The sequence below is a fragment of the Mixophyes fleayi genome, chromosome 3, assembly GCF_038048845.1.
Source record: "Mixophyes fleayi isolate aMixFle1 chromosome 3, aMixFle1.hap1, whole genome shotgun sequence".
NCBI lineage: Eukaryota > Metazoa > Chordata > Amphibia > Anura > Limnodynastidae > Mixophyes > Mixophyes fleayi.
In genome coordinates, this window is record NC_134404.1 from 262,639,096 (window position 1) to 262,666,256 (window position 27,161).

The following is a 27,161-nucleotide window of genomic DNA, read 5'->3' on the forward strand; positions in this document are numbered from 1 at the left end:
TGTGATAAGGAAAGATGTTTTTCGACTGGCCCTCTCTCTATTTACACTTATCTTCGTTCATCTGGTACCGCACAAGCTGAGACTTCTGACCTCTTTTCTCCCCCTCTGCACATGTGCGCCATGAGATCACTAGAAGAGGACAGGCAGGAAGAATCCGGATCATTACAATCTGCAGCAGCAAAACAATAGGATGAGTGGTCCCGTGGAAGGGAGCAGCCTGTCCATTAACCATAGTGTAGAAGATTGGTCCATCTGTCATTGGCGCCATCCAGGGATTTCCCTGGTGGGCCAGTCCGACCCACACTAATACATTTTTCCTACACACACCAATGCAGATCCCATACACACTGGCACACACACATGTAGCTCTCATACACACACTCCTATAAACTTATCTGCAGTGCTTGCTCCATGGCAGTATGGGAGTTATTTGCACTTTATCGCTACCAATAAACATTGTCCAATGTGTTTATTGTGGCATCAACACACAAAGATATTTAATTGCAAAACATAGCAGGATTTACAGCAAGCCATGCTGGAGCATAAAAGAGATAACAGGAAAGTATAAAAACCAAATACATTACATTTTCACTAGCGCTTCACCTGAGCCCAGGTCCATGTAGTTTGCAGTCAACAAGATAGAGGAAGAACCAACTGGCCCAGGAAGCTTATATGCAGTTTCAGTTAACAAAGAAACACTGATGTTACTATGGACACAGATAACACTCAGAGAGGTCTTCATTGGCCCAGGGTTAACAATGTTCCAGTTGTCTGCTTGTCATAGTTGTTCATTTGCTCTTCTACCAAAGGAGGTGCTGCTCACTCCAATTGCTGCCTATGTGTCTTCCCGCTGAATAACCAGTTGAAACTGACCCACAAAGTACTTTGAGTATGAATCTCATATTGCTCATAACTTGCAACCGCTAGATGCAATCGCTACTCTGTCGAAAACGGGTAAGCTTTAATAGGAGACCAAACTGTTTATCTCTTAGAGAACCTGAACCATAAATACCTTTACTATAGTTTTATCTATGTATAAATAATTTGTAATACATTTTACTAATAAACAAATGTGGATTGGAACCTTAATAAATGTGTACTATTTACAAGTGTAAGTGCAAATGTAAGTGTGTGTTATCATTGCGATTGCGTCATTACACGTGGCATACTAATCGCAATCGCACAGTAAAACAATATCAATTTAGTTTACTTCATCCAATTATTTGACTTCCACAGTAGGGGGCGTGTCTGTGCTCTGATTGGCTGACAGTCACTCAGCCAATCAGAACGCTGCAGAGACAGTGAGAAGTTCTTGTATGAGCAGGAGACTCCTGCATGACCGAGCAGCACAAGCTGCTCTTACACCTCCTCCTCTGTGGGGGCCCTGGTGATTCCATTCGGCAATCAGGCAATGGGGCCCACCAGGGATCTTCCTGGGGCCCCGCTGAGCCAGTTCGACACCGTTTCCACACACTGTTGAATTCAGGCCACAAAGAATTCAGGCTGCCCTTGGGGCACACAGGAGGTCCTAGAAAAAAAGTGTACCTAATTAAGATGCCACCGTCTGTATACATATGTGGCTTAATACAAAACAAAAAAAAAATTGTAAAACCGTTAAATACAAGAAAAAATAAAAACAATCCATTCAGACAATACAGGAGAATATCTTGTAATTATTATTTTATTATTCTTTATTTATAAAGCATTGACATATTACTCAGCACTTTACATTGTGGGGATCATGATATAAATGACATACAATGACGTGAAGCAAAACATAAAGATGGCCCTGTCCAAATGAGCTTACATTATTTATATTATATACAATAATTGCACTTTTAACAAATAACTGCTTCTCGGGTGAAAATTTCAAGATGAAAAACATAACCTAACGTTTTTGTTCAGTCTTTCTTCTGTAGAACTAGACAATTGAAACAGACTTTTTCATTAATAGACAACCAACCTGCATAAGAAACCACTAATCTAGCATTTAGTACCAAGTATAATGAAGCAAGCAATCCCATTATGCAGAATTCTTATAATCTTTTAAAGAGCCAAACATCTTAAAGAATAGTAGCTGGCAGTCGAATTACAACCAAAACGTACTCAGCAAAGTGGGCATACACATGCCTAAATTATAGTGTGCCCCACCAAACCCTTACAATAAACAAACAGCCACAGGACTATGCAGTCTGTGCTGCTTGCCACTAAACCAGTGGGACAAAAAGTCTGGGAGTCCTCCTGCCAGTGTCACAAAGCTACTCAGGTTGGGCTGTTTTAAAAATATTAACATGCAGGCAGTGAGCATGTATATTTATCATTACATTAAAGAAAGACCAGCATATTCAGCAATGAGCTCAGTCCTAACTAGGACCCTCCCGGTACTACTGGCCATTGGGTACCAGAAGAATGAGTGCAACAACAAAGCAAAAAAAAAACTATTGCAGAAATACAACTAACAGCATGCACCGGCAGCCAATGAACATTAATGCATGCTGCTGCCACAATAGTCAAACACACTCCTCCAAAAAACAAAACAGTTGTTAAAAAAAATAAAAAAAAATGCTTTTATTAAACACTAATAAAAGTATTATTCAAAAAGTCAAGGTCCATTGTTGCCAAGTAAACAGGTGTAATCCATAAGAATTAAAAAAACAAACAAATTCAAGTAACCAACAAAAGCAAATAATTAAAAACCCTATAGAACGGTTATATCTCCTCCCCTCCCCTCAGGTTGCGCTTCACCGATCTCCTGTCTTTTTTGGGTTTAGGTTTTTCCTTACCTTACTGTGCCTATGCTTACTGTAAATTAAATACTCATCTGTTATTTGAGCTGTAACTGTTTTTGTTATTCGTTTGTTTGGAAACTTCAATAAAAATCTTTTGAGTAAAAAAAACAAAACCCTATAGAACTGCTCCAGATGTTCATAAATAGTTGAACTATGAATCCAGCGAACAAATAGTCGGAGAGCCAATCACATTGCAGTCATCTTCGGGTGTGCTCCTCGGGAGCAGTCCATTCATTATGTAGTTTGTTTTTTATTTCATTTAGGAAACTTTATGGACAACTATTTCCTTTGGAGTACTTTATTTTCAGCAGGTGTCTCAGTGGCTTTTATTAATTCACTATTTTTTTTAAGCCTATTCTGGCACCACAGCCATATTCATGCTAGTGCTTGTACTTCAACAAGCATCAGCATGCACATGGCTTTAAAAAAAAAAAAAAAAAAAACTTTCTATGCGAGGAGGCAAGCCATTTTTGGCCTATTTTCTCTAGTCTAGACAACAGAGCCTGGTGTTGAACAACTAGGTTGTTTTATGCCATCACAGGAACACACATTGGCCATTTTTGTTAAACTGGCCCAGCCTGGTTACATTTGTTCTTAACAGGGTGAATCCCATGCTTTTTGTTCTCCTGTTTTAGTGGCAAACAGCACATGCTGCTATTGTAAAGGCAGACTTATTTATAAATAATTATTTGCAGTATAGACGTTTGCAAATCCCCACAACGCAGTGGTTTGAGATTCCAGCCTCCAAACTGCAGTTTGATCAATCCTTGACATATTATTATTATCTCCAGTAAACTACTTAACAGGCAAGAATGGTACAATCCAATCCGTATTTCAATGCCATCATGTCTTCAACATTGTTCTCCCCCTTTTGTTTATTTTCCTTTAAGGCTATTAATATAATACAGCATTATAGACATGAGGGTCAGCCCTTAGTCTCATCACTATACAAAAAAAAAAGGGGACCTCCCATCGACTCTCATGAGCAAGCATCCACTGAGTGAGGACAGTGTACTCTCCCTCACGTGACCCAGTGTGAAGCCAACACACTGTAATTGAGTGTATAAGAACTACACAATACTCTTCATTAAAATACCAAACATCATTATCTTACGAATGCCTTTTTGTTTTTAGCCATGTGACATTCTAAGTTCTGTCTCTGTTGATACAGGCCTATTTTTGTTTTTCTAGGAGGAAGAGAATGTTTATCTTCTGCGGCTTTTTACAGAGAAGCAGTCACAAATGTTCAAAGACTTTTGGCAACAACTTGAATCTTGTATCTGCAAACTGAAAAATGATGTAGCAGCCATTGTTAAGAAAAAAAGACAAGATGTTACTTGCAGTAAAAATTAGATTTACAATAATGGGACTCACTCCATAATAGCTGTTTTTCTCATGGATCTTTGGGGCCAATTGCAAGCCTATTCCACATTAATTTAATTCTAAAACAGACATAGGGTCATTTATCAAGCACTTGTGTGCCTAAGACTTCTATGAACATACAGAAGCAAGATATTACAATGTATAATAACAGTAGAGCCTGTATTTACAACAAATGTGTCTCAATATCTGGGAAAGGTTAGCTTTTAGTGCCTGATTTAGGAGGGTGCCAACAGGTGATAGCGGCCATGTGCTTGTCTATGGACGAAGATACAGGACAGAAGACCATGACAATTATTGCCTATGAATGTTTCAGCAAACCCGAGAGGGAGAGAAAGAGGGGAAAAGAGAGGGGGAATAGAGAGAGGGAGAGATCCTTGCTTATACCTCCACCTAGGAACAAGTACAATAAGTGCTGGTGGTGACCGTTATTGGCATGTGTGTATTTGTGTCTAATTTAAGGTCCTTTACCAGACTTATTAAAGTAGAACAAAAATGCAAAAAAAAAAAAAAAGTGTGAATATGCAATCAATAATGATATTGTCAAAGCCAAATTTTACACATAGAAATACGACACAAATTACAATAACTGAAATACGTAAGCAGTGAGGTTGAACCAACTGGACAGAAAACACACATCTGAATTTATTCCAAACAAATATTAATTTTAATCTAGGTAAGTTGTTTATTGGAAAAACATATGTACATTCTAACAGAAGTTTTACTGTTTATGAATGCAGTTAGATTTCAAATGAAAAGTAAAGAATGTCATGAGTTATCGGTGTGCTAAATTTCTTATTGTTTTAACTAGTCATGCAGGTAATACAGTGCAATACATAACTCAGGCCTCTGTCTTGCTAATGACCGAAAAATGGATGCCAGCTTTATCAAGTCTTTCAACCAGTTTTGTTTTGGAAAAGACTGCCCCGGGGCTGTAAACTCCACCTCTGGAAAACAAAATTGTTAAAATAATGTAGCATAGACATTATACTGCAGTAATACCAAGCATTTCCTGGAAGCTATTAAATTGACCTTAGTCTCTCTCACTGTACAATCATGGCCAAAAGTTTGGAGAATGACACAAATATTTTTCACGTTTGCTGCCTCAAATTTTATGATGGCAATTTGCATATACTCCAGAATGTCATGAAGAGTGATGAATTGCAATTAATTTCAAAGTCCCTATTTGCCAGGTCAATGAACTTTATCCCAAAAACAACATTTCCACTGCATCTCAGCCCTGCCACAAAAGGACCAGCTGACATCAGGTCAGTGATTCTCTCATTAACACAGGTGAGTGTTGACATTTACAAGGCTGCAGATCACGTTGTTCGTTCTTGGGATTCAGGGAGCCCCAGATCGTCCAGCAAGCTCCAGAAAAGTAACCTAAAGTTGATTCACCTGCGGGATCGGAGCACCACCAGTGCAGAGCTTGCTCAGGAATGGCAACACGCAAGTGTGAGTGCATCTACACGCACAGTGAGACTTTTGGAGGAGGGCCTGGTGCCAAGAAGGCCAGCAAAGAAGCCACTTCTCTCCAGGAAAAACATCAGGGACAGACTGATATTCTGCAACAGGTACAGTGATTGGACTGCTGAGGACTGGGGTAAAGTCAATGAATGCCCTTTCAGATTGTTTGGGGCATCTGTAAAAACACTTGTCCGGAGAAGGAAGGGTGAGCTCTACCATCAGTCCTGTGTTATGCCAACAGTAAAGCATCCTGAGACCATTCATTTGTGGGGTTGCTTCTCAGCCAAAGGAGTGGGCTCACTCACAATTTTGCCTAAGAACACAGCCATGAATAAAGAATGATACCAAAGCATCCTCCAAGAGCAACTTCTCCCAACCATCCAAGAACAGTTTGGTAACGAACAATGCCTTTTCCAGCATGATGGAGGAACTTTCCACAAGGCAAAAGTGATAACTAAATGGCTCGGGGATCAAAACATCGAAATTTTGGGTCCATGGCCAGGAAACTCCCCAGACCTTAATCCCATTAAGAACTTGTGGTCAATCCTCAAGAGGCAGATGGACAAACAAAAACCCACAAATTCTGACAAACTCCAAGCATTGATTAGGCAAAATAGGGCAGTCAGAATATGGCCCAGAAGTTGATAGACAGCATGCTAGGGCAAATTGCAGAGGTCCCAAAAGAAGGGTCAACACTGCAAATATTGACTCTTTGCATAAACTTAATGTAATTGTCAAAAAAAGCCTTTGACACTTATGAAATGCTTGTATTTTTACTCCAGTATACCATAGCAACATCTGACAAAAAGGTCTAAAAACACTGAAGCATCAAACTTTGTGAAAACCAATATTTGTGTTGTTCTCAAAACGTGTGTGTGTTTAGACTGTAAGCTCCAATGAGGAGGGACTGATGTGAGTGACTTCTCTAAATAACGCTCAAGAATTAGTGGGACTATATAAATAGATAATGATTATTATTAAATGGGTACTTGAGACAAAATAATAAAATACCAACAGTTGTTTAGGTAAATTCTGAGCTGAACACTGCACATGCTTTAATTACCTGGTTTGAAAGGGTTGGGTGCGAGGAGCAACATTTCCATATAGCTCCCCTAATACATCATAACTGTCTACATTTGATAGCACATGAATGCTGGGTTTACACTATAGTGTGGTATGAAACAGAACACATTACAGTAATTAGAGATGCATGTTCGGTGCATGAAAACCAATCCAATGGCTTCCACACAGACGGGCAAGTTATGTGCAATGTCTGTACACAACTGTAATGGCAGGAAGGGGGAGGAGGAAGTATTAGTATTTGGATGGAGTGTACATTTAACACAATCTTTTTTTAAAAACTGGCAGCAAAAACATTACGATTGTACTTGTATTTGTAAGTGTACATGGCTTAATCTGATGCTATACCACAATACAAGTCTAGAGTGCATATGGGCTGTATGAATGCGATATATTTTAATAAAACTGAACAGCTCCCAAGCACAAAGTGGCAGGATCATGGTCCAATTTGGTTACAAACAGGGATGACAAGACACACAGGACAATAGCTGTCATTTTGGACAGGATGTACAGGCTGCCATATTAGTCTGTGCCTAAACTAATAGCAGGTAAGTTTGCATAAATGAAATGTTTTTTTGTTGTTACTGATGCAAACTGAAAAGATGGGAAAAAAAAGGCCAGTGCGTGAGAGAGAAAGAGCGATACAGTAAAAGAGACTTTAAATGTCTGTGAAATTGTACACACTTTTTTGGAAGAGAACCTGGTTCCTTTAAAATGGTCACTCCAGCCTGCACCATTGCTATAGGAGTAGTTACATATGCAGCTTCTGTGAAACACAATGCAAAAGGAAAAAGAAAAAAACACCATTAAAAAGAATCAAACATTTTAGATATTTAGATTTACGATACTCTAAAGAAGTCCAGTACATTTGTCCACTTTGAAAAACTTTAAGGGAAAAAGTCTCACTGCATAAATATCACAATCGCTGAGGAATTAATCACTTTCTAGTCTTGCTAAATAGGCACAATTACTTCTATACTTTACTGTAATACTATATGTTGTGTATTGTATTTAAAATTGATGACAATATGATGCAGAAGCTTTTTTCCCTTAATGTTCCTTAGAAGGATCAATCCTGTAAAGCCACAGGCTAAATTCTATAGCCTGCTAGTCAAGCGTGATACAGAATAATATCAGTCTATACAAAATCGGATGTTAATACACTAGTAGTTTTAGTTATTGCTTACAATCCTCCACTTAATCAGGGAATAAACAAACACATTACCTGGTCCTGAAACCTGTGTGCAGATTTTTAGATTAGGTTTCCCTTGCTGAGGATCTTGGTCCTGGCTGTAACCCTCACCAAAGAACGTCATTGTGAAAGAAGATTCATCCATCTGTCAACACAGCATTTCAATTATAAATACTTAAAGCCCATTTATGTTATTCTTTATTCACATGTTATTATTGTTATCCATTAAACAGATTACTGCAGAATTAGTGAATCCCATCAATGAAGTACCAAAGCCGGGCTTTCCTCATTAAATTTACAAATTCATTAACCAGAATTAGACAATCATGCCACATGTTCTGAATATGTGACGCAAAACTATTTAAACAAAATAAAGATGTGGAGAGGGCACATTATTATTGCCTTCCCAAGGGCTGCATGCTCATTTTCATTCCACAACAGCACTTGAATTTTGCACCAGCTCTAAGCAGACCTTCTTGGGTCTCTACAACTATTTTTAATGGGTGCAATTTGTGTCAACATGTTGTTCTTCAGCAGACAAACGCATTTTTAGGCCTACATTGAGCGGTGTCATATGGACTGAAAATTGTTTAATTGAATGAAAGCGTTGATCCCAACTTGCAGGAGATTGGGCTTTGATGTGACAGTTTTGCTCAGTGCACCCCTTCAGACTGTTCCGCCTTCCTATAAAACCAAGGTGCAATTCTAGTATGCAGAGCCGTCTCCCAAGAGCAGACAGTAAGGCTGCACCTTGATGTTTCACTGGGCGCACTAATCTAACTGCAGGTAAAAAAAAAAAAAAAAAAAAAAAAAAAAAAAAAAAGATGTTTTGTGGTGCACAGCTGGTGGGATTTTTAAATGAGACCCAATGTCTTTAAGAAAACAAAAGAATTAGTTATTTAGCATAAAAACAATTAATGAAATGACAAGTTACCTGTTTCTGTGTTGGTCCCTCACTAGAGAAATAACCAAATGAAAAGAATTTTGGATACTGTAAAAAAAAAAAAAAAAAAAAAAAAATGCAATGTAAATCACCATTTTGTAGTCAATACATTCATGAAAAAGTAATATCAATACAATTAAAAAAAAATTACAAAAAGCACCAAAAAAACTTATATATTTGCTTTGGACACTAAAAATAACAATTCATTCTGAAAAAGCTCTAACAGGGGGTATGAATGTGATCCCCAACATCAATATATTCAGTTTTCACAACTATTGGCTGAACCAGTTGCAATTTGAAGCTATGTATTGGTGAAGAGAAAACACTGCAATGACTGCAGTCCCTACCAGTAAGCATCAGAAAGGACTTCAATCCAGCTGTGGCAAAAAAAAATGCTTTTTGAACAGTCACAGACTAACACTTATTTACCCTAAGCAGAAGTTGAACAGCTCTGTAAAGATGGGTCCTCTTAAGGAAAACTAATTTTGTACATATAAAGTATTTACTTCTCCTTGCCCAATCACAAATATATGTTAGGTTGGGAAATCTCCCAGGTACACATCATTAGCATGCTTTCATGTTTGTCCGAGACAGAGACTGCCCAACACACTGCAAAAGGGACTGTAAATATTCTCTGCTCAACTCTGCCTAGCACATGGGAATGTATACAATACAGTTTTGCATATTCTCTCATGTTATTAGTCCTTTCCAGACCAGGGGGTAAATGTATCAAGCTGAGAGATTTCCAGCGGGATTGAAAAACCAATCAGATACTAGCTATCATTTATTTAGCACATTCTACAAAATGATAGCTAGAATCTGATTGGTTGCTATAGGCAACATCTCCACTTTTCAAACCTGCCGGAAAACTCTCAGCTTGATACATTTGCCCTCAGATCATAGCCAACCCCCCAATGCTGTGACACACATATAGGTCTTTCCCTATGCCACAACCCCAAGCTATATGGTGAAATAATTAACACAGTTCAATAAGATTAACATGAGGGCTCTAGCAGGAGACAAACCTATTAAATATGTAAAAATGGTCCCTCCACTGAATGGTGATCTCTTCACACAGACATAAAAGGCCTTCATTAAATATCTTTATATACTCATCGATTCTTAGTAACTTTATATAAATAAACAGGAAAAAAAATTAACACAATGCAACCTTTATCCACTGTTTGGAAGGTTTGTCTGCTGGTATATTGTTTTTTTTATGAACCTATGCAATACTGGTTAATTTAGTGATCACTGTCAAGCCAACAAAAATACTTACTCTTATCAGAAGTTTTCGTCCAAAGCTAAACTTTGTGAAAAGCAGGAAGAAGAATCCTGCAAACATCAGTTGGATAACAGACGCGATACCGCCCACTGCTGCATATGCAGCATATTGTACCTAGTGGAAAAAAATAGTTGGTACTTTAATGAATGCAAACTTATCATGGGTTATTATAAACAGAACCTGAATACTACTTACCACTGCCTTAAACAAGCATTATCCTGACACTACAATATATTAAGTGGCCGAGTCATTGACACAAATGTTTCAGGTTAGAGAATCAACTTTTAAAAAATACATTATTTGCTAGAACAATATAAAGCTTTTAAACATTTTTTGGGGGTATATTCTGCATAAAAACAATTGAAATTTCTTCAAATCCCGATGTATTTTTGATTCAGAACAGGAAAATAAAAAATCCTCAATTGATACATTGGCTTTCCATTAACAGAACTTTGAAGTGTGTCTAACATCTTATATTTTTGGTTAACTGAACAAACTGATAAATTTCTACACACCAAAAGATTCACTTAAAATCTTCCACATAAAAAAAATATATACACCTTTTAGATTGTGAGCTCATGTGTGCAAGTCTATCTTTACCATTTGCTTCATGTCAACGCATGATTTTTATTTGCATCATGACCCCCTCAATGTACAACACTGCAAAATATGCTGGCGCTTTACAAATTGATAATATAAATATTCCGGTGATTTTTTTTTTTGATTTTTTTTAATGTAGAAATTTATGTAAGTAGAAATCAAGCAGAATTCAGAGGTTTTTATCTTAATAAGTGAAAGACTGAATGGATAGATGTGACTAAATAAATATTTAAAGACAAGTGTTTACCATTCTAAAAGTAGTTCATTAAAAGTAAATGTACTTCAAGCTTAAACTTACAGGAGTCTCCTGCAGGCTCTCAGACAGGTAGCGCTGGGTCCTCTTAACAACAGAAGCATCTGCTCCCAGAAAAGGAATGGCATACTGCTTTATTTCATCACTGTAAAACACTGCACCCCTAGGGTCACAAAGTATGGCATTTCAGAGGACTTCTCTAAGTATTTATTTTCTTTTTAATAAATTCTTTATTTAATAGAAAGAGGATGTACAACAATGCATAAGACTGATTAAAGCAATGTGAATATGCATAGAGTTACATATAGTACAATGAGAATATGTCAACGAAAAATATGCAAGATCTATATAAGAGAAGTCTATCCATCGGTAATTGTAATAAAGCAAACAAACTCAATGTTTATTCTTTCTTTTTTTTTTTTCTTACACAATATACACAACAAGAAACAGATAAAGACAGAAAAAAAACTAAAGAATAAGGGTAAACTATGAGGAAAGGAAGGTAAGGAAGAGGGGAAGAGTGTGAGAAACTCTTCAGGCCATCCTCTGATATAATCCCACGGGGAATATGAACAACAGTCAAATCACCAATCTAGTCGGTTGAGAGGTGCATCTGCCTCTAAGTCCTAGGCAAAATATAAATATAAAAGGAGGGTGAATATATCCCTTTTCCCCCCCCCTTTCTCTCTATTTATTTTATTAAATTACATCATATAGGAGTTAAGAGTTATTGTTATGTATGTAGCCCTTTTTCAGCTGATCATAGCGGGGGTGCAAAAAAAAAAAAGTCTTAAATTCTTCTGTTTCCTTAAACTCTAACCAGCTAAACCAATTGGCCGTGAAATCTGAGTATTTGTCGTTTACAGAAAAAAAAATATCATCCATTGACATGTAAAACTTTACTCTGGTAAACCAATCCTTAACTGAAGGAGGGGAAATCGGGATCTCAAGTGCGTAGGAATAACCGCTCTGGCAGCATTGTTTAAATGTTTTAAAAGTGATTTCTTGTATTTAGATGAAGGGGTATTAGAAAGAGACAGAAGCCAAAAACCCGGATCTTCAGGGACCTCATGACCAACAATGATCTTAGAGAGCCTAATAATTTCGCCCCAAAAGGGTGCGATTCGTGGAAATTCCCACCATATATGCACCAAAGAGCAAAAAGCCTCATTACATCTCCAACATAATGAGGACATCTGAGGGTGAAATTTATGCAGTGTGGAAGGGCACCTATACCATCTTGTCAGAAGTTTATAATGTGTTTCAACAACCGATGCACTTAAAGAGCAACTACGAGTATTTTGATCAATCTTGAGCCATGATGTTTGTGAAATAGGACCTGTATAGGATGGATTAAAATATATCATACATTAGGATTTTGTAAATCCCAGATATGGTAGGAGAGGGTGTATTTTTAGATAAACACAAAGCCTCAAAAGGAGAAGGTTCCCTAGCCAGAGATCTGTAACCTCCTATTGACTTGACATGGAGATACTTTCAGGTGATGCACTAATACTCGTTTGAGAGTAGAGAGTATGAAGATTGGAGTTCCTGAAAGGATCAGTTTCCCAGTGACCACCAGCTGGCCGAGACTGACAATACCAGCTTTAGACCATCTGTTGAATAAATTTCTGGACAAGTTAAGAGGAATATCTGGATTAGACAGGAAAGAAGTCAAAGGGGAGGGGAAGGCCGTCACACTACTCCAAGTGCGGAGTTTATTCCACATCATCAGGGTGGGCCCAATCGTAGGGTGTTTTTTCTTAGGGATCTTAGACAACCAGGGCAGAGCATTCAAATGTTTTTCACTATAATCACCTTCCAATTCCACCCATTGCTTAGCGTCCCCCCACTCTAATGCACGCCAAGGCCCTATTCAAATATACTGCCTGAAGTTAACTTTGGAACATTGGCAATTGAACGCCCCCTTGATGCTTTCGTCTATATAAAATAGAATGTTTGAATCTGGGTTCCCCCCCCCAGGCAAATCTACTAATTAGTTTTTGGAGATCAATAAATACCTTTGGAATCTGAATCGGTAGTGCTTGCATAATATAGAACACCTTGGGCAATATGTTCATTTTTATGATACTCATTCTGCCAAAACAAGAAAACTTCGGAAGGGACCATGATCCGAATTCTTTTTTGATTTTAGACAATGACGGAGAGAAATTCAGGCGGAAAAGATGGTCATTATTTTTGGCAATGGAAACCCCTAAATAGCGTATATGTGATATTTGCCATTTAAATGGGAACATCCACTTGAAACCTGCAATCATTTGTTCTGGAGCAGAAATGTTGAGCGCGTTTGATTTGGAATAATTAATTCTAAAGTTAGAGAGTTGGCCACACTTTAAAAATTCAGACATCAAATTAGGGAGAGATATAACTGCATTGGTGACTAAAGCTAATAGATCGTCAGCAAATAGAGCTAAACAATATCCCTTTTTACCTATCTGTAGGCCCGAAATATCTGGGTTACACCTAATAGCCCAAGCCAGAGCCTCCATGCATAAAACAAAAATTAAAAGTGATAATGGACAACCCTGACAAGTTCCATTAGTGATAGAAATGGAATCAGATAAAATACCGTTTATTCTGACTTTAGCTGAGGGAGAGCTGTATAAAGCTAGAATTCTATTTAGACAGGAGGGACCAATTCCCATATGTCCTAGAATCCCTCTCATGAAACACCAATCCACCCTGTGAAATGCTTTTTCAGCATCCGTTGACAGGAGGACCGTGGGAACCGAGGAAATGGAGACTGCGTGTATAAGATCAATAATTTTGGTTGCATTATATCTCACCTCTCTTCCAGGAATAAATCCCACTTGATCATTAGAAATCAGATTAGGTAGTAGTGTTTTTAACCGATTAGAAATTAATTTGGCAAACAGTTTAACATCTATGTTTAATAAAGAGATCGAGTGGTAACTGAGGCACAATGCAGGATCTTTCCCCTCTTTAGGGATGACCGTGATGTGAGCTTCTAAAGACTGGGGCGAAAAGCCATTTACACTAGATACATCATTAAAAGCATTTAGAAGAATGGGGCCAAGTTTTTCCATAAAGCTTTATAGTATGAAATCGAAAAGCCATCTGGGCCAGGACATTTCCTTGATGGGGAAGATTTAATGGCCTCGGAGAGTTCCGCAAGTGTGAAAGGAGAGACGAGCATATCACAAGTTTCTTGTGAGATCCTGGGGAAACTAATATCCCTTAAATATTTATTTATCTCTTCTAACCTAGAGTCCTCAGCATCCCCTGAACAAGAGGTCCGAATGTCATAAATGAGAATAATAATCCCGAAAAGCTCCTGCTATATTTTTGTCTGTGTGCTTCAGGGCTCCCTTAGTATCTTGGATCGAATGAATGTAAGTGAGAGATGTTTGGGCTCACAGTGCTCTTGCCAAAAGACGTCCCGGTTTATCACCCCATTAAAAATATTTCTATATTTTCTCCAGGCCAATTTCATTCGATCTTTCAACAGTTTATTTAGAGTAGATTGTTTATTTTGTAACTCAACTAAAGTCTTGGGGAAAGAGAATGCTTGTGATCAGTCTCTAATTTTTTAATGTCTAAGAGGAGAGCATCCCCGACAGCCGCCTTCTGTTTTTTGAGAAAAGAGCCTAGTTGTATACACTTGCCTCGAATGAAACATTTGTGAGCTTCCCAAACTACCAGTTTAAAGGTCTCGCCATTATCATTTATAGAAATAAATTCATCAAGGGAAGACTCTAGTTTGGATTACAATAATGATCTTGTAAGAGTAACTCGTTAAAACTTCCACATCCATTGTCAGAGGGGGAGGCAGCCATATTGATAGTCATATAGACCAGAGCGTGATCGGAGTCCGTCATTTGCCCTATCCAAGAGTCATCAACCCAATCAAGAAACTTGTGATTAATAAAAAGATAGTCAATCCGAGAGTATGAGGAATGGGCATGTGAGGAAAAGGTATAATCCCTACAGGAAGGGTGGAAAATATGCCAAGCGCGGGCCAACCGGTGGTCATGAAACTTCTTTCTAACCCTACGAGCATCTTTGAGAGACGTCCTGGGGGCGCCAGTGGAAGAGTCTACTTGTGGAGTCAAGTCTCAGTTCAGATCTCCACCCAACACTACTACACCCTCAAGTTGATCCAAGTTGATTCGAGACAGGGTTCTAGTTATGAAAATTATTACTTTTCTTAATGTTCAGAAACTAAAGAAATCTTTAAGGGGAACGTTTTATTAGCGAATTCTACCTAACTTTCATACTACAAAAAACATTATGTCTACATCTTTCTCGAAACTATTACTAACGGAGTCCTTCCAGTACACAGATGGTACATTATCGTACATGACAGCCATTATCAGGATCATGAGGGTAGTCCCTACCCCCTTGACAGGGCTGTAACTAGGGCTGTGCGATAGGAGTGACCGCCCAGAGCGCAACACCAAAGGGAATGGGGGGGGTGCAGTTTATGAATATTTTAGGGTCGTCTGATTAAAATTGAGGGCTAGGGTTGGCAGCAATTTTCTTTTTTAAGCTATGGCTCGGCCCCTCCATGTGAAGCTAAAGTGGCAAATGTTGCATTGTGGGTTTCCTTTCTTTTGATAAGCGCAATTAGAATGTATGGCAAGAAAAACTTTATGGGGCTGTATCTTTTTTCAAGCTTTCCAAGTACAAAACAAGAAGCATTATCAACTCCTCCGAGATTCTTCCCAACAAACCTACCTAACTGTGACAACAATGCACCGGGGAGTATAGCAATGTATTACACCAGAAGTCTTTCACAAGTTTTGGTTACATACATAAAACTAACCTTCTTTTTAACTTTTGACCAACAACTGGAACTGGCTTGAGAGCCAACTGCTTTCTAAGTTTCCTCAGATTGCTCTGGTCAGCAATTCCATGAATGGCAGACTGCCAAGTTCCATCATGAATGCATGTGCCCTGTACAACACAAACAATATCAAAGTCATGAGTATTTGTAGTGAATGTCACTAAATGACAATCTATGGTTTTTGGAGCCACTTCAGCTCCATACAAAAATTCAACACGTACATGTTTTATGCAAGAAAATTAGTTATCAGAAAACCCAACATTATACCGAAACACAGCATAATGTAATCAACATAAAAGTTTTGGAGCCATTCTCCTGCGGAATGAATACAAGGACACTCAGCAGCCTGAAAAGATGCTTCATAGCCAACGTAAGCAAGCTATTTTTTTTTTTATATACTTCAATAAAGGTACCGTTTCATTTCAGTCAGTGGATATTTTTTTAACCAGTGAAATGTAGAGTGGGACCCATCCTTAGCACATTAGGGGATCATGTAAGATCCAGAAAAACGAATATCCATATGTTTTACTGACAAAGTGCACGTTTATTTATTTACAGCATTCTTTTTGCTTAAAGAATAATTGCAACACAAATGCTACAGTTAAATTATTTAAAATGTGGAAACTGACCTCTTCTCCAGACTTGAAAGACAAAAAACTTTCTACAGCAGTCAATGTACCTATAAAAAAAAAAAAAAAAAAAAAAAAAAAAAGAGAAAAAAAATATTTTGCATTCCTTGTAATAATCCATTAAGACATCACTCCGTTCCATGGGGCAACAACGTTAGTAATATATAAAGAGTACTTTGCACTAATATGCATTTAGATATTTACTGGAAAAAGTCAGAAAGGACAATCACTAGTGCAAGACGTCTAAATCATTGCAATAGCACTATTACACAATATACTTATCAGTATAGAGTTGCAGGAGAAAAGAGCACCATACGGTCATGGTGAAGGAATATATGTTTCCGTTCCTCTCTGTTGCTAGTCACAGGATATAGATAGTCTTAAAATACTATATATATATATATATATATATATTTATTTATTTATTAAGTGTCGTCACATAAAATACAAACAACCAACATGGTCAAAAGGTGAACAGGTACAAGTGATACCTTTAAGTACAAGCAAGAAAAGATGACCACACTCGATTGGGGTAATTGAATACAAACATATATATTTAGTAGAGAAGCACAAAATTGGAGAGAGACCTTTGAAAAGAACATAGAAGTGTGACGATGCATAAAGTGGATAGGGAAGAGGTAGTAAGGAGAAGGAGGGAAGTAGTAGGGGGAGGTTTGAGACCGAATCCTGGACTCCTCTGGGCCCAACTGGTGTGTAGCCTACTTAAAATTTATCACAGGAAGAGGGCCGAGACACACTGAGGGTGGTCAGGCAGTATCTGAAGTATCATTATAAAGGAACCAGTCACCCCAAAGATACCAAAGTTTATTAAGTAATTGTTGTCTAGAGGGAGGATATAGATTTTTCCCATGCTTTACAACTAGACATCTGGCTACGTTGAAGATCTGAGTGGACAGGTTGTCTGCATGTTTATGTAGGACCTAAATAGGGGAGCCGAGGAGAAATGACCATGGACATTTGGAGACCTGGACGGTAGTGACATCATTAATGAGAGCAGCAACATCATCCCAGAATGAGGCGATTCATGGGCAGGACCACCAGACGTGGAGAAAGAACCCCCGTTCCCCACAACCCATCCAACATTAAGTCAGAAGTGGAATCAGACAGATTCCTTTCAGCCTGGTGGGGACCAGGTACCAACAATAATATATTTTGTAGGTATTTTCTTTAACAAGGGATGAGATGGATGTTCTAGAGACTCTCTCTCTAATTGTTGTCCAAGTGTCCTCATCTGGTGGTCTGACCAAGTCAGCATCCCACCTGAGCTCATGTATGGGGGGGGGGGGGGGTGTTTGTTTGCTTGGAAGAGGTAAGAATATATAGTGTGGAAATAATCCCCCTTTGCAAAGGCGAGTGCACACATAAGGATTTCAGGGGAGTTAAAGATCTTGTTATATCAGGTTTAGGAACGGAGTCAAAATAGTGCCTCATTTGGAGTTAAGTAAACGGGCTAACATTAATAAAGTTAAATTTCTCCAGTAGCATTGATAGTGGAATACATTGATCTGCATGTAAGACGTCTCCCACTATCCTGATATCCCCACAGGTAAAATTGTAATATAAATTGTGTCTTCCACAAAAACAATAATACACTTCATTTATAGACAACGGTGATAAAAAGGAAGCACATTGTTGAAATTTGCTATATTACAATCTGCAAAAATTGGTCAACTAGCATGGTAAATACTTGAATATTGGTTTACAAAATACATGTTGAAAATTTACGTACCAATATGAGACAAATGAAATGTAATTGTATGATGCACTATCTGTATACTGATGTTATGCCACTTGTATTTTATATTGTGCACAAAGTATTGTGATTTTTTGGGGGTATTATTTTCCTATAGTGATCTTTAGTCTCTTTCAGATCAGATTTTGGTTTATATTTTTGTAAGACTCAATAAAAACAAACTTGATTTAATAAGAAAAGGAAGCACATTGTTCATTTAAAACTTATTAAGCTGATGCAATCCCCGCACACAATGTAACATTACAGAATATAGCTGCACTAATGCTTTTTAGACTAGAATGTGGTTAAAGTATAAAAAAAAATAAAAAAATAAAAAATTTACTTTCTTAAGCCTCCAAGAAAATGTATGGAAAATATCTTTATATATAACAATTATGTCTATGCCCTAACCATAAAGTAAACAAAAGAGGATCCCTTATAAACATGTGTGTGCAATAGAATCACGTGTCCACAGTCGTGGCAGAGGTCATTCATTCACCCTCCCTGTGATAGCCAGTAGGACTTTTCCCCAGCAGCTGTGCCTTCACTGAAGAGTCCAACTTGTCCTTAGCAGCAAAGGGGCCCAAGTAGGATTTGACAAAATGTTTTAGGGTATGAAGCAAATATTAAATTCATTACAGGATCTGTTATTTAAGATCTTATGAGAAACTGCAACTGTGTAATCAGCATTGAGCAAAACACAGACATTTATAAAATAAAAAGCATATTTTGTAAGACCCATAAATGATAATAAATATACCTTGCATGCTGTGTCTGGTAAATAGAACCCCTAAATCAGCTGGAATGGAGTCAAAGCCACAGGTGCCAACAATATACACCCCTTTCTCTGCTGCCTCGCTGTCATACTTCAGGATCATTGATTCAAGGTACTGTAGATAAGAGTAAATAGTACTTCAACCTCTGATATTATGGAGAAAAGTATTGTGAGAGCAAATGATATACAAATGCATTTCATTACTAGATCATATGAGTGATAATCTAGATTATGGACAGTGCAGTAACCCACCAAGTACAGTATGTTATTTATTAACCATCAAGTAGAGTATATGTACATTTTTTTACAATAATTTAATATTTGTCTTTTAAAAATTTGAAGCCAAAAAGGTGGAATTATCCTAAAAGTAACATCCACATACATGGTCCCCCTGACCTGTGGAGTTACCTCCTCTAGGACCCCCATAATTTGCAGTGTCTGTAAAAATCGCTCCCCACAAAAGAGGCCGTAGTAGATTGCTAGGTCAACCCCACCTCCTGCGCCCTTTATCATGTCGCTACAAGCCCCAGTGCTAACTGGGAATGTGCTGGGACCACTGCATGTGCGGCCCAAAGCAGTTCATGATGATGCCAAGTTTTATTTTTCCTTTGGCATCCTCCAGTATATTATAATAAAACTAAGTCTACCATATTCACTATGAAAAATTATGCACTAGGCACATTTAGGCAAAGATATTTTATGAGATTACTATTTATTATTTAGTAACTGCCTTTTCAGACAATGATTTCACACAGCTGGCTTTGTAAAATAATGCATATAAATGAGGGATTGTTTACTTGGTAATTGGGTTTCACTGACTCCTCCACTGCAATGTTCTCCAATGGGTTAATCCAACCATCCACATGAGTCAGGACGGGAATGTGTTTGGTAGAAAGGTGCTTAGTGCAGATTATATATATTATATATGGAACTAAAGGGACAAAAGTAGAAACCCTTGCAGTCCTTTCATTTACAATCAGAGAACCATTCGGTTAAAATTTTATTTTTTTAAACCCTTAGGGGCATATTCAATTGTTAGCGAGACAGGTGAAAACCCCGCGCTCGAAAAAAAAAACCTGCGCTCGTTTTTTTAAAAAAAAACGCTCAATTCAATTGTTAATATTGCATCCACCCCCTCGCGCTCTATTATTGGTCCTAGCGAGTTTGAAATGAGGAGTGGTTAAGGCAGTCATTTTAGTATAAAAATTTAATGCAAATTAATTCAATCAAGAATGGCCCCAGCACTGCACAAGAGAATGGGCCCCCACACTGCAATCAAGAAGGGCCCCAGCACTGCTCAAGAGAATGGGCCCCCACACTGCAATCAAGAAGGGCCCCAGCACTGCTCAAGAGAATGGGCCCCCACACTGCAATCAAGGGCCCCAGCACTGCAAGCAACAATGGCCCCCCCGGACAGCAGATTTAAAGATTTTACAAGGAGGTACATTTTTTGCCATTTACAAACATTTCTTGAACACTGGCCAAGCATGGACATTTGTAAGGTACAAATATTTGTGGGACAGTGGGCAAGCCGGACATTTCTTCGAAGGTACAAATAATTTTTGGGACTTTGCGTAAATGAGTGTGTGTAAGTAAAGCATCATAAAACTGAGGATTTCATCCATGCTGAGTATTTTGGGTTTTTTTCCAATAAAAATCTATGGTGTACATGAGGGTGTGTACTGCATTTCTTGGGGTTTTATTAATTTTAATAAAGATTTGTGGTTGGAATGAGGGTGTTGTGCTTTTATTTAACATTTTGCTTTGTGGAACTACAGATCACAGCCAGCCGTGGGTGTAAGAGCATGTTGGGACTTGTGGTTCTACTACAAGTGCAAACATGCCCTGGGTGCCATGGGTACGCTGGTGCTTGTAGTTAGACAAGTAGCAGCATGCCCACACTATTTAGGCCAACATGTCTGGCTGGGACATGTAGTTCCACAAGTCCAATTTTTATTTTTTTTTCATACAAAATCCCCATTTATTACCCTATTACCCACAGCCCAGGTGTAGTAGGAAGAGCCCTAGTGCTATCGGCACTGGGCTAGGTGTCCCCCTTACATTTTTCAGCGGACCCCACTCCCTAGGGAATCCAGGCCAGCGCTGAACAGTCTGTGGGTGTTTAGTCATTATGGCCGTGGGACCCAAACTGCGTTTCCCCCCTCTGCTGTAGTGCCTATCAACCCGGCGGGTTTGCCTAGTGCTGGTTCAATGAAAATAGGGGGAACCCTATGCAAAATTTTTCAAAGATTTTAACTCACACATCAATAGCCTGCCAGCACTAGGGCTAAGACTAAATAGAGTGGGGAGCAAACGATTTTGGTTTTAAAAAAACAACAACAACATGCTACTTTTCACCGAGAGCTGACTGAGGTCAGGCACAACCACCCCCCCCCCCCCACCCTTAAAAAAATGATATAAAAAAGTTTAAATACATGCACCACTAATGTTTTTTTCTAAAGGGGGAACTTTCTAAAAATTATTAAATACTACACTTTTTAAGTACTTCTCAGTTTTTAGGTTATTTTTATGAACTTTTACACCTATTTTTTCAGTTTAATGTATATTTTTCTTAACTTAATAAAAAAAAAATTGTCTTTGAGCAGACCAAGGAGGTGCGGGATGAAACAGCAGATTTGCCTGTTTCCCACTCAGCGTTAAAAAACAATTGAATAGCTTTTTCCGCTGAGGGTTCGCATTCAGCCTATACTTTAACATTGACAAACGGTTGGAGCGCGATAACACCGTTTCGGTAAAAAAAAAAAAAAAAAAAAAAAAAAAAAAAAGATTAGAATTGCGGGAGAAGTTTCCGCGCTCAAATATAAGGAAAAATAGCAAAAAGATGACTTAACGCGCTCGAACTTCAAAACTCACTAACAATTGAATATGCCCCTTAATGTGCTTTTAAGGCAGTAAATGTAGCCACCCTAGTGATTGAATTGCTTTGGTACTATCAAATTACGTATGTTGACATGGAGGCGGTAGAGTAAATGAGGGATCATTTATCGAATAATAGGGTTTCCTTGACTCCTATAGGGCAGCATACTATCCATCCCCAAGTTGTTCTATTACTTATATATGTATTTGAGATATGTCACAGCTGGGAGAAAACCAGGAAGGAGGGACTTGTGGCCCTATATACTATATATAGGGGTGTTTTCTTTCCTACCCTATACTAACATGGAAGGGAGGATTAATCCATTTGAGTATCCTAATAGAGTAAGAGAAAACTATAATTTATTTATATTTAATTTTTGTTACTAAAAAGACAGCTGAATAAGGTGAAAAGCACTTAGTAACTGGAAAGGCTTCCACCTGTGACCACATGAGATGCTATGCCTACTTGAAGGCACTTGTCAAACTTACTTGGGGTTCTCCACTGATGTCAACAAAGTGTGCTCCATTTTCAACACAAGCCTTCACCACGGGTTCACCATAAAACCTGTACTAAAAACCACAAACAATAGGTATGTTTATGTTGTTTTTATAAATAACATGTGTAGAAAGCATGCAAAACCACACGCAGATTATACATCTCTTATTATATAATAAAAATGTTTTATTTAATAACTCTGGAATAGCCTATAGGTCTATACATCATACTAGACTTCTATTCAGAGGATGTTTATTTTTTCATCATTCTCCCTCCCTTGTTGAGTTATTATTATGGCTTACTTCACAGGCATCATATGAAAAGGAGGGGAAAGATGTCAGCAAAAGATTTCTATTTCTAAAGTGAACAGAGCAATATAACATTATTAAGAATTAAATAACATGTTTGACTAATAAGAGGAAGAAGAAAAAATATGAAAGTCCACAAAATGACTGGTATAACGTGCCAGTAGAATTATGTTCAGTGTGGGAATATGAGGAGGGGGGGAGGAAACCACAAATGTGTTACTTATTCCAACAATGAAATGTTTAAACTATAGAATTCTATGTTTCATTTCAACATCATGATATTTGTTCTTTAAAGGTCACAGTTGTGTGAAAAAAAGTTTGACATAAACCATTAAGTAGGGAAGACCACAAGACTATGTTGGGCACCAGAGTCAGCTTTACTAGTAGTTCAGAAAGGAGACTACTTGCCACTTGTAGGGGGGTGTCTATGGCCCTCTTGGCTGAAAGAGAAGGGTCATTTATGTCTAGTACACATTTGTTTGGGGTATGAAACACACCAATGTGGTATTATGTGTGTATGACACATACCCTGTCAGACATACACAGACAAGATTAGTAAGGTACAACACAGACCACTTTTTGATGCATCTAAACTCTAAAGAATATCTAGTGCGTGTGTAAAACTAATCACATTAATCCTGTTGAAAATTAATTTTGGTGCATATTACATAACAATGGCTCTAGTATCACATAGGACTAAATTATGTCTAAACAATAATTGCAACATATGATCAAGATAACTACAGGAACTTTACCCTCAAAGAAATGTACATAATCTCTGAACAACTGATTACATGTCCATGAATAGATAATAAAATGAAGCAACTTTACAAATCTCATTTCTGCAGTGGGTCAAATGTTGTAGTGTCTATCTCACAGCCACAATACTGTTACTTTGCCCAGTTACATATTACTAAAATATTAGGCTGAAGCCCGGAACAGGGGGTGCAATATCAGCTACTCTAGAACAAAAAAAAAATAAAAAAAATTGAATTTTATTTTGTATTTGTTTCTCGGGGCAACATTACATGATCTTTAGGGAAAAATCCTCCCATTTTCCACCACGAGAGATCCTTGATATACGAGCTGCTGCATTGATCTCTTAAAAATTAGACTACAGTGAACAGTTTACTTAAGGGCAAAGTTATTAAAAACAATAGAGTCCTTGGTAGGTATTACACTACAATAGTATTGTAGGGAAATATCTCCCAGACTCTTCAAAATAAGAAATATTCAGAATTAATAAAAAAAAAAGAAAAATAGTTTGGCATATTACTTGGGGTTCAGTGTTCCACCCAATCTAACAGACCCCCCAAATCCATCAATGTACAGCGACACTCTGTTCCTCCTGGCCGGCAGAGTGTTGTCCATAGGCAACACACTGCCTGTACAATAAAAGACTGTCTTGGCTAAAGTGTCTAATCTAAGATCTCCATTCCATCTTTCATACTTTCTCCTCCCTCGACTACCCCCTGACATCCACAAAATTATGTGGTTACTCCCGGCCCATATCCTGACTGCAGCCAGATGCTTAATAGCCAAGAAATGGAAACAATCAGAGAGCCCTTCTGTTTCAGAACTAATTCAAAGTGTTTGGCAAATACACAACCTAGAGCACATGACTAGTGTAGCTAATGATCGCCCTTACAAATTTCTCTCCACATGGCACAGGTGGCAAGATTACTTCTCTGCTACACCTTCCCCTTCTTAAAGAATGAAAACAACGTTACCTTAGTTATTGTCGGCGCCGAGTCTAGCTAGGTTCTCCTTCCCCTTCCTCCTTCTTCTTTGCTCTTCCCCTTACTAACATTCCCTCCTCCCCCCCAAACTGTCTCCCCTCCATGTTCCACTTCCTCTATTTCCTCTCCCTTTCCCCCTCTCCAGTTTCCCCTCATGGTACTCCGGATATCTCATAACCGTATCTCTGTCGACTCTCGTTTATCTTCATACTACTAATCCTACGGACCATTACGTTTGTGGTGGCCCCGAGTTCTATGCCTCACCTGTTTTGCAAACTCTTGTTGTTAATATTGTTATGAATTGTTTGAACATAACAAATACTGTACCGTTTATCTTTTGACAAAAATCTTAATAAAAATATATTTAAAAAAAAAAAAAAAAAAAGACTGTCTTGGCAAGAGCTAGTACAGCATCCCAAATCATGGCAAACTTTACCCACTGACTGTTGCCAGGGAAGTCTTTTTTTTTTTTGCCATGCAGGAAGTGTGTAAGCTGTCAGCAGGAGAAAGAATAGCATCGTTAAACAATGGCAAACATTGAGGGCCCTGCCAGATCAGATAGAATTACATTTTTGCACTAATCTTTAAATGAATGTACCGGTTGTTTAAATGTATAAACAGGTTGGTGTCTGTCTCCTTAAGTCGCTCACAATATGGAGTGGTGTTGCTCTTTGTCGACATTATAGGGTTCCTGTACCTGCCAACTTGACATTCAATAAAAATGACTTGTCCGGCAACACCTCAATAAGGCATGTATTTCAAAAGCTAATCTATCGAGGTACCGGGACAGACAATGTTTTGGGGTGTGTCCTCATTGCACCTGACATAAGGATGAGAAGCACCACCCAGAAACACTTTCCACCATGACACCCACCTGTCTTTCAATAAATGTAAGCATGACTAAGGTATATTGATTGACACGCCTTTTTGCATTGTTAAACTTATTGAACTCCACTGTGTTATACTTAAAAACAACCATAGTTTAGGCCATAGAGAATATTAGATCAAAACAGACCTAGGTAAATTCATGCTATTTTGTACAAGCCAATAAATGTGCAAAGATTTTCTTGGTTTGTGCAGCTGTACAATACTTACTGGTCCCACACAGTCGAGAACAACAGAAGCTTTCTTACACATATCAGCCAGGGCGGGGGGATCATTAATGTCACAGATTATAATGTCAACGGACTTCAGCTGTGGCCTAGCTAACAATTGAAAGGAAAAAAAAAAAATCAGCAGCAGTGCCTGGTACTAAATGTAAGACTTAGTTTAAATAGATTAAAACAATATACAATAAATATTTTATAAACAGCAATTCATCCATAGTATACAAATAGAATTTACATTTCTAACGCAGGGTGCACTGTAATGCACAAAGAAATATATGCACTGGGTTGCTAATAAATGGGTTAATTATGTCCGTACAGACCTATGAACATTATTTTCAGTTATGGATTAAAAACCATGGGTATGTAAACAAAATACATACACAGATTTAAGATTCAAACAAAATGTTTCCACAATCTTTAATCAATATTTTAGCATTTAAATAAGATATGTATATTAAGGCTACACAAACTGGATGCTAGAGTAGTTTTGTGTTAGCTATTCAACTAAAGTTATAACCTACGCAGGCATATTTTACAATCACGCATGCAGTCATCTTAATGACGAGCCTAGACACAAAGCTGACCAAACATTGTATTGCTACGTTTTGCATGCAGTACCTACTACCCCCAATGATGAGGTTAGTTCACAGTTATGGAATTTAAACAATAGCTGGAATGGGCGCAATGCCTATAGCGTCTCTCACCCAGATTATTCGCGGCCTTATGTAGCACTTCCTCCAGCTTCTTCTGGCTCCTGCCAGCAATAGCCCATCGGAGCTCTTGGCCCCTGAAATCTACCCCATCCGCTACACGTGCCACCTCCTCCACCACGAACTGTCCTGTGAACCCCGAAGCCCCGTAAATGACTATCTGGTACTGGCGGTTTGCACTGCCGGTCACCATGGTGACTGAGCTGACAGCGGTTGTAGGGTAAAGTGAGGAACAGCTACACTGACGTTCCAGACTCCACTCAGAACGGGCGTGGCCAGTAAACATCAGGCTAAGGGGGCGTAGTTTGTCAAGCTGCACGTCAGATTTTTTTCTCTCGAAATAAACTTTATTGAAATATCTAAGCTGAACATTACTAGAGTGGAGGGTATAGGCACGTGTTGGATTAGATATCAGAAATATGTCACCAATTGATTGTAATAGACATATTAAAATAAATCTGCAGCTATAGTGAAGGCAGGGCCTGATTATCCAACAGGCTGACTAGGCTGCAGTCTAGGGCGCGAGGCATTTTGGGGGGAACGCAAACATTTTTGGAAACTGAATTTGACATTCATTTTAAAATGTAATATAATCGTTGTTCTCCAGAGTAAAAAGAAAACATGAAAAACATATGTAGTAAGGTTTTAATCTGGACATATTTACATGGTGAAGGCTGAGGACAATGAGTCATCCTTGGTTAGACTCTTAAGCATACTTGCCAACATTTCTTTGTCTTTTTCCGGGAGATGCCGGCTGGGACGTGGGCGTGCAGGGGGCGTGGCGGCGAAATCGCGTCATTTTGGCCCCGCCCTGTGACGGAATGACGCAAATCGCGTCATTTTACAGCGGGGGCAGGGCTAAACGCCGCGATTCCGGGTGAATCGCGGCGTTTAAACTGAATTTTTCCCACTTCCTATCAGCGAGATTGCCACACTCGTCCGGGA

The 27,161-nt window shown here is 38.4% G+C and overlaps 1 protein-coding gene across 1 annotated transcript; it reads right to left on the reverse strand.

Moving 5' to 3' along the window:
- Window positions 1–4,834: 4,834 nt before the first annotated feature.
- SCCPDH (saccharopine dehydrogenase (putative)) lies at window positions 4,835–26,492 on the reverse strand. The gene is made up of 12 exons (XM_075203530.1): window positions 26,211–26,492; window positions 25,493–25,602; window positions 22,344–22,424; window positions 18,963–19,092; window positions 16,450–16,499; window positions 15,800–15,930; window positions 11,038–11,155; window positions 10,134–10,253; window positions 8,846–8,902; window positions 7,945–8,056; window positions 7,404–7,485; window positions 4,835–5,116 (listed from the first exon to the last, which is right to left on the reverse strand). The coding sequence occupies exons 1-12, from the start codon at window positions 26,407–26,409 to the stop codon at window positions 5,011–5,013; spliced, it is 1,296 nt and encodes a 431-aa protein (XP_075059631.1). The 5' UTR covers window positions 26,410–26,492; the 3' UTR covers window positions 4,835–5,010.
- Window positions 26,493–27,161: the final 669 nt, after the last annotated feature.